This window comes from Pipistrellus hanaki (genome assembly GCF_964339955.1).
Source record: "Pipistrellus hanaki genome assembly, chromosome: 19".
Taxonomy (NCBI): Eukaryota; Metazoa; Chordata; class Mammalia; order Chiroptera; family Vespertilionidae; genus Pipistrellus; species Pipistrellus hanaki.
In genome coordinates, this window is record NC_140521.1 from 3,483,328 (window position 1) to 3,495,469 (window position 12,142).

A 12,142-nucleotide genomic window follows, 5' to 3' on the forward strand; every position below is an offset into this window, starting at 1 on the left:
CAACAGAATCAGAACCAGTGCCCACTACCAAGAGACACTTCAGAACAAGGACATAAATATGTAAAATAAAAAAACAAACATTGGTTTCTCTTCCTAAACACTCTTTCCAACCCAACTATTCCTCTGAAGAGAAAAACTAGGGGAAGGGAATAAACCAGAGATGGAGTGGGGTTAAATTTTTAATTCTGCAAAAAAATTTTTTTTTAATGAACATGCATAGCTTTAAAAATAAATTGTAAAAGGATTGCTTAATGAGCATTTGTAACTTAAACAATAAGATGCAAAAGTCAGCAAAACATGAAGCAGCATTTATATAACTTGTTGCCTCTGGGAAGAGGGGCTTGGTGGGGAGGATTTGCCAGGAAACAGGTAAAATGGGGGACTTTAAACAATATGTGCTTGTCGTTTTTGGAAAAAAAATTTTTTTTTAAAAAAGCTCTTAATATTTTTATAGTAACAAACTAGAAACTAATGCAACACAACTGTGGGGAAATGGCCGGTCGGTACAAATTAGGGCAGAGGTGAGGAAAGAGCTGAATGTCTAGGGATAATGAACATGGACCACAGGCCTGGTTACTGCAAGACAACCACAGGGTCCTAGAGTGTTAACAAAAATACACGGAGCGGGCAAAAGGTAAACAGTGTGGCCTCTGCAATGCAGGGTATAAATATGTTGGCTCAGCTGGGTCAACACGCCATGGTTGAGACTCTAACCTACTGGTGGAACAGGGGACATTGTTAGCTCAGGAATCACTCTGCCCCGTCCCAATGGCTCAAGAGGTGGCCTTTGCACCTGTCCTAATAATAATTAAATTCAACGCATTGCTGAACCATGAGTCACATTACCAGGATCTTGGGTATAAATAGCTAAAACAAAGCTACAACCAAAAGTGCTTAGAATTTTGCTCTGGTCCCCACAGACCAGTAATTCTTTACTGTTTTGGTTTTTTTTTTTTTTTTTTTGGATCACTAACAACTGAGAATCTGATCTAAGTCATGGATCATCTCCCCAGAAAATTGCAAGTACACATTTGGATCTCAGGTTAAGAGCTAGAGACAGATAGGTGAAGAGCAAAGAAACACCTGGCTGGTGAAAGGAAGGAAACAGCACACATTTGACGGCTGCCACTGTCCCCTAGAAAGGTTAGCCTGGTCTGGCAAAAAGTGGGATAATGCAGCTTTTTTTTTTTTGTTTTTGCTCCGAAGCAGAGGGAGGTCTGGGCCACAGAGAGTGCCTTTGCTTGACCACTACATTCACGGCAGCTTAAGAAGCTTTGCTGCCTGTGTGCCCATTGGTGGAAGGGCCAACTGAGAAAACCCCAAAGAGACATATAAGTGAGCAGACAGAAAAGCAAAGCTCTGGAAACCAGGGTCAAAGCAGCCCAAGTGGAAAAGAATGGTAGAAAAAGGTACGAGAGAAAGATTTAAAAAACAGTAACAAGAAAGGCCTTCTGAGTTGGCCAAAAGGAGTCAGAGACGCTCTCCCTAGTTGAGAGCAAGGCTGGAAAAGAGTGGAAGAGACGAGATTTTTTTTTAAGCAGTGTGTGGCTTCATCTTACCTGCAGTAGTTATGCTCGCCCAGGCCCCCTTCCCCATTGGGGTAGTTCAGAGTGTTGTATGGGTGCTGGAAAGTCTCGTTCCAGAACAGACATGGCTTCCCGCCTTGGAGCGCCGTCCAGTTCTGCGTCCCCCTGTAATCTGCACCATTGGTTGTGAAACATTCTAGGAGAAAGAAAAAAGACAGAGCGAGCTAATTTCTTGGCAACGTCTGTGGTCTCCTCCCTCTCTGGTTGATGTTTTATTTGTTTTGTTTGGAAGAAGTTAGAAATGGATAGTGTCTTGCTAGGTCCTGGACGAAGCAAGATTAACATGGCTGGGGCTGAGTAAATCCGAATCGAGGTACCTCCAAATGCTCGGCTCCTCTTGGCACTGCTTTGTCTACATACACTAGAACACTTCCCCTTAAAGTATACAGAGTCCAACTAAGATGTAAACAGGGAGTTTAAATGTATCGAAGCCCATGAAGTGAACCGGGAAACCCCCAAGTCTGGGAACAGTTGGTAACAGCTCTCCACGAGGGATTCTGGGTGCTCGGAGGGGGTCACGGCTCTCGCCAGTGTCTCTGTGTGGTAACTAGAACCAGGTCACCAGCTGTAACTGAGCTCCCCCCTACAGTCTGAAAGGCTGCACTGACACTTGGGTTTAATAAGACCATCGGATACAGCAACGCTTTGGAATCCCAATCACACAAGCCTGGGAATGACTCACATTCCCTGGTAATGAAGAACAGTCCTCCCCACGCTGTTTGAGACAGAAGTGCAACAAAATAGTCAACAGCAGGGAGGAAGGGCCGAGCTGGCATATTCTCTCACCTGTTTCTGAAATTCCTTCAAGACGCACTGAACACGGTCTCGGGTCTATTTTGTGAAATGGCAAAATCCTTGCAGGTGCAACAATGTGCTTCTGAATAAAATCTGCTTCTCAGACTTTTTTTTTTTTTGGGGGGGGGGGATGGGAACTGAGGCTGACAGGATTTCCCCCCACATATTGCATGCATTAAATTCAGAGGTTCATGAGAAAGACACAGTACAAAGAACAATTTTTAAAAATTAGCTTAGTTGAAACTGACAGATAGAAACACTTCAAACACTTCTTCAAGATGTATCACTAGGAACCTGACAATCTGGGGGAGTCCCACTACCATTCTGAGCTTTATTTCTTCCCCTCCCCTGACATGCACTGACCTAGGACTTCCGATGTGAAGGACTCCTGCTGCAGTGCATTTGCCTGCTCCAGCCTACGCATGTGCACAATGTGAGTACATCTATATTCTAGAAGCTATTTCTTTTACTATTTAAAAATCTCTCTTCCTGTACCCCTTTCGCCCACTCTCTGGGCTCTGTGTTTTATCTGGGAGAGCACGGTTTTATGGAGAGCCAAAACAATCTGGAATTCTGGCTGCACAGAACACTCGAGTAATTTATCGTGTTTGTTGCGACATTCATAGGCTGTGATGTGTGACTCTTCATGTAGCACACCAACCAAACCCTCAACCGGAGTCTGCAAAAATACAAAAGTTCAAAGGTAATTGAAGGAGGCAGCTCAGTGTAGCATAAAATGCAATGAACCAAGGAACTAAGCCCTGGCTTCTCGTCCTGGACCTGCTGCCTGACCAGCTGTGCGACCTTGGACAAATCGCCATCATCCCCATCACCGCTAATGCTCACAGAGCGTTTTACCGTGTGCCAAGCTCTGTTCTAAGTGCCACACAAATATCAACTCACCACCAAGCCAGTGGGGCGGCTCCTTACTACTGCCATTTTACAGAAGGGGCAACTGGGCACTCACGGCACCCCATGCTGCCTCTAGTGGACCCCCTCAGCATCGTCCTTCCCCTGCCAAGGGTTAGAGAGACACCTGGGAACCTGCATTTCTATAAAGCTGCCCAGGTGGTTCTTTTAATTAATCAGGTTTGAAAACCACTAGACTAGATGATTCTAAGAACATCAAGCCAATCTTTGCCAATTACTAGGATTTTAATTGCTGTGTGTTGTTACACTTCTTCTCCTATGAGCGGCTGAGCAGTGGCCCAGGAGCCAGAGGTGCAGGCCTTAGCAATAGACAGCAGACTGTAGGTGGTGGGGTCAGTGTTCCCAGAGGCTCAGATGACTTGGTTTGTAACACGAAGAGTGTGGCAGCCACCCACACAGGAGTCAATCCTCATGAAGGGGGACGAGGTGGGACCTGAGAGAGGGATGGGAAAGTGCACACTTGTCTGCTTTGTCTGTTTCTCCCAGGCCCAATCCAGCTCTCCTTACACTAGGGAAACTGAGGCAGTGTGCGAGATTGTCTGATTATCTTTTGAGGAGACTTGCCCAGGGCATGTCGATGATGAAAAAGGGCAAGAAAAACAAACTTGAGTAATCTAGATCAAAGTTATGTGTGCATCTTGATTTCATCAGAACACTAGGGTGTGGTACTAGATAATGAGGACCCTGCCTCCCTTCCTTACTGCTGCTATGAAACTGACATAAGCTTTGGCTAGCCGGGCCAGGAGTAGCTGAAAGCAAAAAACAAAATAAAATATTCACATGGCCAGCTACATATTTATGCATTTGGTGAAAGAGAATGAGCAAGGGCAATAGATCTCATCTCTAGGATGTTATTCACTAATTCATTCAACAAATATATATTCAATACCTACTATGTGCCTTGCACTGCTCACAGCGCGGAGAAGGCAGTGGTACCCAGCTTTCTCTCACCCAACACAGCTGAGGCTCTAAGATACTCTCCTGTCTTTCATAATGGCTCCCCAGGAGCAGTGAGTCCGTGATTGTATGGAGGAAGACGATCAGGTCTAGACTAGAGAAAGGACCTTTCAGGAAGGGTAGGGTCCTCTACACACGTAGCACACACTGAGATTCACTGGAATACAGAGGCAGTGACACCAGGTAAGTAGCTCACACTGTGTGGTTTCAGGAAACCACCTGGATATTTTGGGCCTCAGTTTCTTCCCCTGTGAAATGAGGGGATTTGAACTACGTGGTCTCAATGTCTCTTCACTCACACTCTAATTTCACACAAATGCTAACAAAATAGTACGGAGGTTCAAAAGTCTAGGGTGATGTGACTAAAATGGACTGAGAGCTCAAAATCTCGTCCAGGCTTAAAATTCTCTAATTCTACACATTTCTCTAATGGAAGTGAGAATTCCATGGTAAAAAACTCACCTCCTAGGTGGGCTCTCCCTCTGAAAAGGCACCTAAGCACTCTTTTTGCTTAGAAGGAACTCTTTCTTCAACAAATAAATTTCAAGGAAAAAAAAAGAGAAAGAGGGGAAACCTATTGGTTAATAGAGACTCAAGAGACATATCACCTGAACATCGCTTAGATCCTGATTTGAACTATAAAACACACTGATGAGACAACCAGGGAAATCTGAACACTGACTGGCTAGATATTTGATAATATCAAGGAATTATTGCTAATTTTTCTAGGTGTAATTATTATGTTTTTGAAGAGTTTTTTTTATTTAGGGATATATACTGAAATATTTACAGATGAGATGATATATGAAATTTGTTAGAGTATTCTAGTTGAAGGAATGAAAGGGATACAAATGAAATAATACTGGCCATGGATAATCATCATGGAAGCTGAGACATTGATATATGAGATTACCTTATACTCTTCTACTTTTGAATATGTTCTAAATTTCCCATAATAAACATATTTTAAAGGGCATCTTGAAAATAGTTATTAACATGTTGTTTTACAATTTACTACTTTAGTTTCTCTTTTTAAAATTGATGAGAGAGAGAGAGAGAGAGAGAGAGAGATAGAGAGAGAGAGAGAGGGAGAAAAGAAGGGAGAGGAAGAGAAAGAAACATTGATTAGATTCAACTGCCTCCTGCACGCCCCCTACTGGGGATATAGAGCCTGCAACCGGGAGGCACCTGCCCTGATGGGGAATTGAACCAGCAACCTTTTGGTGCCTGGGATAACGCTCAACTAACAGAGCCACACTGGCCAGGGCTACCTTAGTTTCTATTCAAGAACTACAAACAAACTCAGTCAGTCATCTAAAAGCAAGATAGACATTCACATATCATGTCCTTGGACTACATTTTAACAATTCAAATGGCCATAGACCACGCTGTACTTTTGCCCAAAGCAGAATGACCCACAAAAATAATCACTGTAATTTTTAAGTTACCAGTAGTTTCTTCATTAAAGTATGTTTTAGGTCTTCTTTTCATCCAAGAAAACAGTGTCATTATTAACATAACAGGAAAAAGACCATGCTTCTCAAAGTTACTTTAACTAAAAAAATTATACCCTCAGCCCTGGCAGGAGTGGCCCAGTTGGTTGGATACTGTTTCAGGTACCAAGGGGCTGCCAGTTGGATTCCTAGTCAGGTACATGACCAGGTCTTGGGCTCAATCTCGGGTGGGGGGCATGCAGGAGGCAGCTGATGGATGTGTCATTCTCACATCGATGTTTCTTGCTCCCTCTCCTTTCCTCTCTCTCAAAAAAAAAAAAAATCTTAAAAAAAACACACTTTGGAAGAGAACTGAAGGTTTATCTTTTTAAATCTGCTGTTTACTCATCTCTATCAACGGATGAAACATTTAATTACTTAAATGGCTATTCCAAGAAAAACTGAACCAACGGTAAGCATAAAACCAGAGGTTTAAAACCAGAAGGCCCATGAAACTACTTCAGACAGGGGTGCTTATTATTCGTTATGTAAAAATTTGGAAAACACAATTATCAAGGCAGAGAGGCCCATAATGCAGTGCTGCTTGGGTGCCATCTTTTCTCATCTGGCTCTCATCTTGAACATGCTTCACTTCCACCCCGGGAGGGCCCACTGGACACAGTCATCACTGTGAAGTGCAAGTGGATTTGCCAGGAATAGTGACCATGAATATGCAGTAGTACTTGAGGGACTTATGGCTACCATTCAGGATATTATATACAATCATCAAATTGAAAAACAAAAGGCAGCTTTTGAGAAAGAATCTAGCTTACAACATATACAGGGAGATTAGGCCAACCCTCGGTTAAAGAATGGACTCAGCAGAACTCTAATTAACTAGCTTCATTAATTAACAATGGATTTTACTGCCACCAGAACACTTTCTATCACTTTGGTGATGGTACCGCTCTTAATATATATATATTTGAGTACAAATAGATTCACTTCAATTTGGAAAAAAAAAATTTTTTTCACACTAAAAATAGCTTACACCTAAAGAAGCTGGAACCATAGATGTTTTAAAGCTCCAAGTCCAGCCGAAACCGGTTTGGCTCAATGGATAGAGCGTCGGCTCGGGGACTGAAGGGTCCTGGGTTCGATTCCGGTCAAGGGCATGTACTTTGGTTGCGGGCATATCCCCGGTGGGGGGTGTGCAAGAGGCAGCTGATCGATGACTCTCATCGATGTTTCTGACTCTGTATCTCTCTCCCTTCCTCTCTGTACAAAATCAATAAAATATATATTAAAAAAAAAAATAAATAAAGCTCCAAGTCCAGTTTCTGATGGACAATAACTTAGTGCGTTGTAAGTCAACTCTGAAGGAAACAAAAAAGTAGACAAAAAATGGAGCACTTTGCAAGCACAAAAGCTAGAAGAGTTAGCACTGCACTCCTGTGGAACCAGGGCCTTTACAACTGGCCCTACAGCCCTGCTGCCCCAGCTCCTGTAAGACTGGATCACCTGGAACTGTAATTGCCCGAGAAGCACCCCGCCCTGCTCCCACTAGCCTCTGAGCTTCTTGGGCATCTCACTCATTCTTGTATCCTCAACAACTTCGGACCACACAGAACGTGCCTGGCAAATGATAGCTTAGCGAGGGAAGCAGGTGCAGGGACTTAGAGGGTGGGGAAAAAACACACCCATTACAGACATGCTCAGAGTGCCCCGTTTTCCTTACCAATTTAGGTCTCTAGGCTAGTAATCATGACTTAACTAGCAACGACCTATGAGAAGTGCCAGGGAAGTTTATGTAAATCAAGCTTTTGAAGGTGAAATACTTGCTATTTAAACGGGGGAGGAATCTGCTATTTAAAGAAAACCTATGGTGAAGCCATTTGTCATAGGGAACAACCAACCCTTTTGTAATGAGCATCCATTTTTATATTGTGAGTTTGCGTTAAGCAGGAGACACCTGGCTTAAATCTACACTTTGCTTTACCATCCCTTGAGCAACCCAATTTCACACAGTTTGAAGCTTTCAACCAGTCTAAAAGGAGACAAAATAAACTGATAAAGGAGTCCAGCGTCTGGGCAAGTTCTATCGGTATTGCGTGGACTCTGTTTAATTTCAGATGGCTAAAAATTCCCCCAATAGAGGTGTCCTGGAGGGCGGCCAATGCTCCATGGAAGCCAGCCTCTCTGGGCTATTCCGCTTCCCTCGGTTGATAGAATAATACTCGAGTTCTTGGGTGCAGAGCTGACTGCCAGGAAGACAGCCTATCTCCGGAGCCTGTCTTTAAAGTAAAATCTGAAGCAACGAAGTTGTAGTCTTCTATGCAATGGTCCAGGGGTGAGTCCTAGTCAGAGATTTGGGGAATGCAGCAGCCATTGGCTAAGCACCTGTCAGTTGGTTTCAAGATAAAAATGACTTAAGTGACAGGTTCAAAGTTCTGACCAGGGAGAGTCTGGGGCAGAAGAGAAGACTCAGTTGTACCAATGACCTATAAACAGGAACAAGCAGTGCCGTCATCGCTAGCCACCCAGAGCAAGAAGGGCAGCGATGGCCAACGATTTGATTGGACACTCAAAGGTTTAAAGTCTCATGTAATGTTTCATGGCTGTGGAGTAGGGTTGCCAGATGTAGCAAATGAAAATACAGGATGCCCAGTTAAATCTGAATTTTAGATAAACAACAAATCATTTCTAAAGATATTTAAGTTTTCATTGCATGAGACATACTTAAAAAAAAAAAAAGATTCACTGTTTACATGTAATTCAAATTTAACAGAGTGTCCTGCATTTACTCTGGCAATCTCAGTCTAGAGAGCAGAAACATACAGTGAATCACAGGTCTTATTCCATCAAGTTTTCTGAAACACTGCTCACAGAAATGCTTAAGGAGCTTAATATGGATAATGAAGAATCTACTTTCTCTTCTTTTCTATCTTTAAAATAGTTTTTTATTCATTTCCGAGAGAAATGGAGGAGAGAGATAGAAACATCAATGGTGAAAGAGAATTATTGATCAGCTGCCTCCTGCACACCCAATATTGGAGATGGAGCCTACAACCTGGGTTTATGCCCTGACCGGGAATCAAACTGTGACCTCCTTGTTAGTAGGTCGATACTTTTTTGAGTGAAAAACATTGATTAGAGTTGCCTACTCCTGGGCCGCAGTGAAGGGAAGGATAAAATAATAATACAGTTAGGACAGGGCTAACACTACTGACATTTTGGGCTTCATAATCCTTTGTTGGGGGGCTATCCTGTGCATTGTAGGATGGTTAGCAGCACCCCTGGCCTCTCCCTGCTAGATGCCAGTAGCACACCCCATCCGACCCTGAGCTGTGACAACCAAAAATGTCTGCAGATAGTGCCAAATGTCCCCAGGGCGCAAAACCTCCTCTAGTTGGTTTAAACCACGGAATTAGAAGAAATGGTCAGATAAACAGGAAGTGTCAGACCCATTAACCAGTGGTCATATAAAAGATTCTTCTCAGGGGAGAGATTCTCAGCTTGCCCCAGGTCCCTTCAAGCCCCTACCGAGGAGGAGGAGGAGGAGGAGGAGGAGGAGGAGGAGGAGGAGGAGGAGGAGGAGGGGGAGGAGGAGGTCTCGGAGGAGGAGGAGGAGGTCTCGGAGGAGGAGGAGGAGGAGGAGGAGGAGGAGGAGGAGGAGGAGGAGGGGGAGGAGGAGGTCTCGGAGGAGGAGGAGGAGGCCTCGTCGTGTCAGCTAAGACAATCAGAAACCCCTCGTCTGCCAGAAGCGCTCGCTCGGGAAGAACCTTGGGGAGCCGAGCCAGTGAGCTCGGCATGGCAGCGCTCACATCACAGTGAGCAGGGCGTCGCACCCAGCCTTTGAAGACGTTCCTTTTAAGTCAGCCTCCCTCCCAACTAAACTTTTTCCAAATCTCTTCCTGCCATTTGGAAGTTGAGTGATTCTCAGCTGAAAAGGCCTGTATATACGAGGTGCAGATGGCAGCAGTTACAGCCCTCACCAGATGCTGCAGTCTCTAATTTGATTGAAAGGATATAATTAGACAACAGAAACACTTTAATGAAAGAGCAAAACATGGAGGGAGGGAAGGATTGAAGGCCCTTAACTGATGCCAAAACACCCACCAGTAATAGAGGCTTTGAGTCTGGGGAAAGGGAAGGGGAAAGCCCCTTAAAAGGACAGTCCCCATCCTGTTTATTTCCCCATAGAAATAGGAATAGGGATTTTATTATTGTAGATTTCCACTGTATTTTATGTGGGAACAATCTGATTAAAACCAGAAGGGTCTTCGGAAGAACATCAAAGAAAAACAAATATGGCTTCTGTGGTCATTATTAAAAATATTTTTACCAGCCCAATAATTTTCTTTGAAGATGCGTTTTTATAGATTGAACAGCAGCAAGTAATTTACATACTGTGATGGCACTGGTTCACAAGCCCTACTATCCTAGCAGAGAACTACTTGGTCGCCATATTTCCATCCAGCTTTCAGGACACCAAGGAACAGGGACAGCCACTTACATATGCTTGGGGAGGTAGAAAGAAGCCGTGTGGAGTGAGTCCTATGTGCTGACGCTGCACCCATTCTGAATCATCTTTAAAAGTTGTCTGTGCTGTTTTTACTAGTTGCTAGCTTTCAGACTCTGAGTGTGAGTAAACTGTTCTGGTTTTAACCAAGAACCTCACCAAACTGAAAAGAATCCAGCCCTCGAAATCTGAAGTTGCTAATGTGGTGTGACACTGGGGTTTGGAAGTGGCTGCAGCCGCCTCAGCCCACTGGAGGCAAGTCCCCGCCCTTGTGGTAAATTGAACAATAAAAGTTTGAATGCTTTGGTTACTTGCCAGGGATTAAATCCGTGGCAAAAGAAACGAGACACTGGGCCCAGCAGAAGGACAGCCCTGAGAAGGTCCCGCTATCCCTGGGAGGGAGGGAGGAACCCTGCAGTGAGATGGCCTGAAATCTTTTGTCTTCCTAGCACCCGGCTTCATTCTCCTAGCCCTAACCCTCTTCAACCTGCTGCAGGTTCAGGCTAGGGAGAGGTTACCTAGAAAGAAGTTTAAAAGGGGGTGGGGAGACTTTCTTAGAGGAGAAGGCAAGTTTCTGTAGCGTAGCTGTTTTTGAGTACAGTACGAATACCCTTATGACATTTTTACAATGTCCTCCTTCCTTTCCCTGCTCAGTCCAAATCTAGGATAATATCTCAGAGGTGAGAATGACTGGAAGACACTGAAGGCAACAGAGAGACGGAAACACAGAGAATAACTTTGAGCTGCTCCTAGATCCGTGGTCGGCAAACTGCGGCTCTTTGGCCCCTTGAGTGTGGCTCTTCCACAAAATACCACGGCCTGGGCGAGTCTATTTTGAAGAAGTGGCGCTAGAAGAAGTTTAAAAAATTTGGCTCTCAAAAGAAATGTCAATCTTGTACTGCTGGTATTTGGCTCTGTGGACTAATGAGTTTGCCGACCACTAGATGCATACTTCCAGGTTCCAGCTGGATTTTCAAGGTCTAACAGAATATGGAAGGAAGGCCAATCATTGTTCCCACCCATTCAGGGACTGCAGCACAGGGAGCCAGCCAGGAAGAGGGGGCTTGAGGAGATCTCACTTCCAAACTTTCGTAGGTAGTTTTATAAGGGACACTTTTATTCCCTTCCTCCTCTGTTGTCCTTATTCTGGAGGCAAAAACTCAGACAAAAACTACAGATCCAAACTTCCGGCCTCCCTCAAGTGTTTTGCATTAACTGTTCCACAGTACAAACACAATCAACTTGGTATGTTAGGATGTTTCAATTTGTGTTTCTTTTTCCCCAAAAAAATGTTTTAATTAAAACAGAATAACCAGCCTAAGCACATTGCTGTTTTTTTTTAAAGGCCACTTTAAAAATGACGATAGAACCATGGAAATAAAATACAACTGTTTAGGACAGTGATAGAAGTTTGTTTTCTTCTTCTTTCTTCCATGGCTGTTTTTCTAAGTCTCGGGGCTGGTGCCACCTGCTGCCTAGGCTTTCCTCTGAGAAACAGATCTCTCAACGGTTTGTTCCAGCAACATCTGCATCGCTGAACAAACCATGGACCAGTTCCAAGGCAGGCACTATGTTCTTTATGAAGCGCACACTGAACCATACTGAACTTCTTTTTAAAGCATTTTTTAAAAAGTCTTATTAAATATCCAAATGCATGTGTGTGAACTTCCCCCCATATGTAACTTTTTTTTAATTGGTAGTAAAATCCACATAACATAAAATTTACCATTTTAACCACTTCTCCCATACGTCTTTTAAAGTTAGTGAATAGTGAAAGGTAAAGGGTGCATTCATTCACCAAAATCAAGCCTCCTTGTCACCTTTCCAGGCCAGTGAAACTAAATCAATGCATACGGACCTAGAACAGGACTTGGCAAAGTACAGCCTGTGGGCCAAACCTGGACCACTGCCTGGTTTTG

The 12,142-nt window shown here is 43.8% G+C and overlaps 1 protein-coding gene across 2 annotated transcripts in view; it reads right to left on the bottom strand.

The window, feature by feature from the left end:
* The window catches only part of KREMEN1 (kringle containing transmembrane protein 1), a 39,981-nt gene that overhangs the window by 24,042 nt on the left and 3,797 nt on the right, over positions 1 to 12,142 (bottom strand). For both annotated transcript variants that reach the window (XM_084867323.1, XM_084867322.1), the window contains exon 2: positions 1,560 to 1,722. In XM_084867323.1, the coding sequence (XP_084723449.1) occupies positions 1,560 to 1,722 (163 nt within the window). The remainder of the gene's footprint in view (positions 1 to 1,559; positions 1,723 to 12,142) is intronic.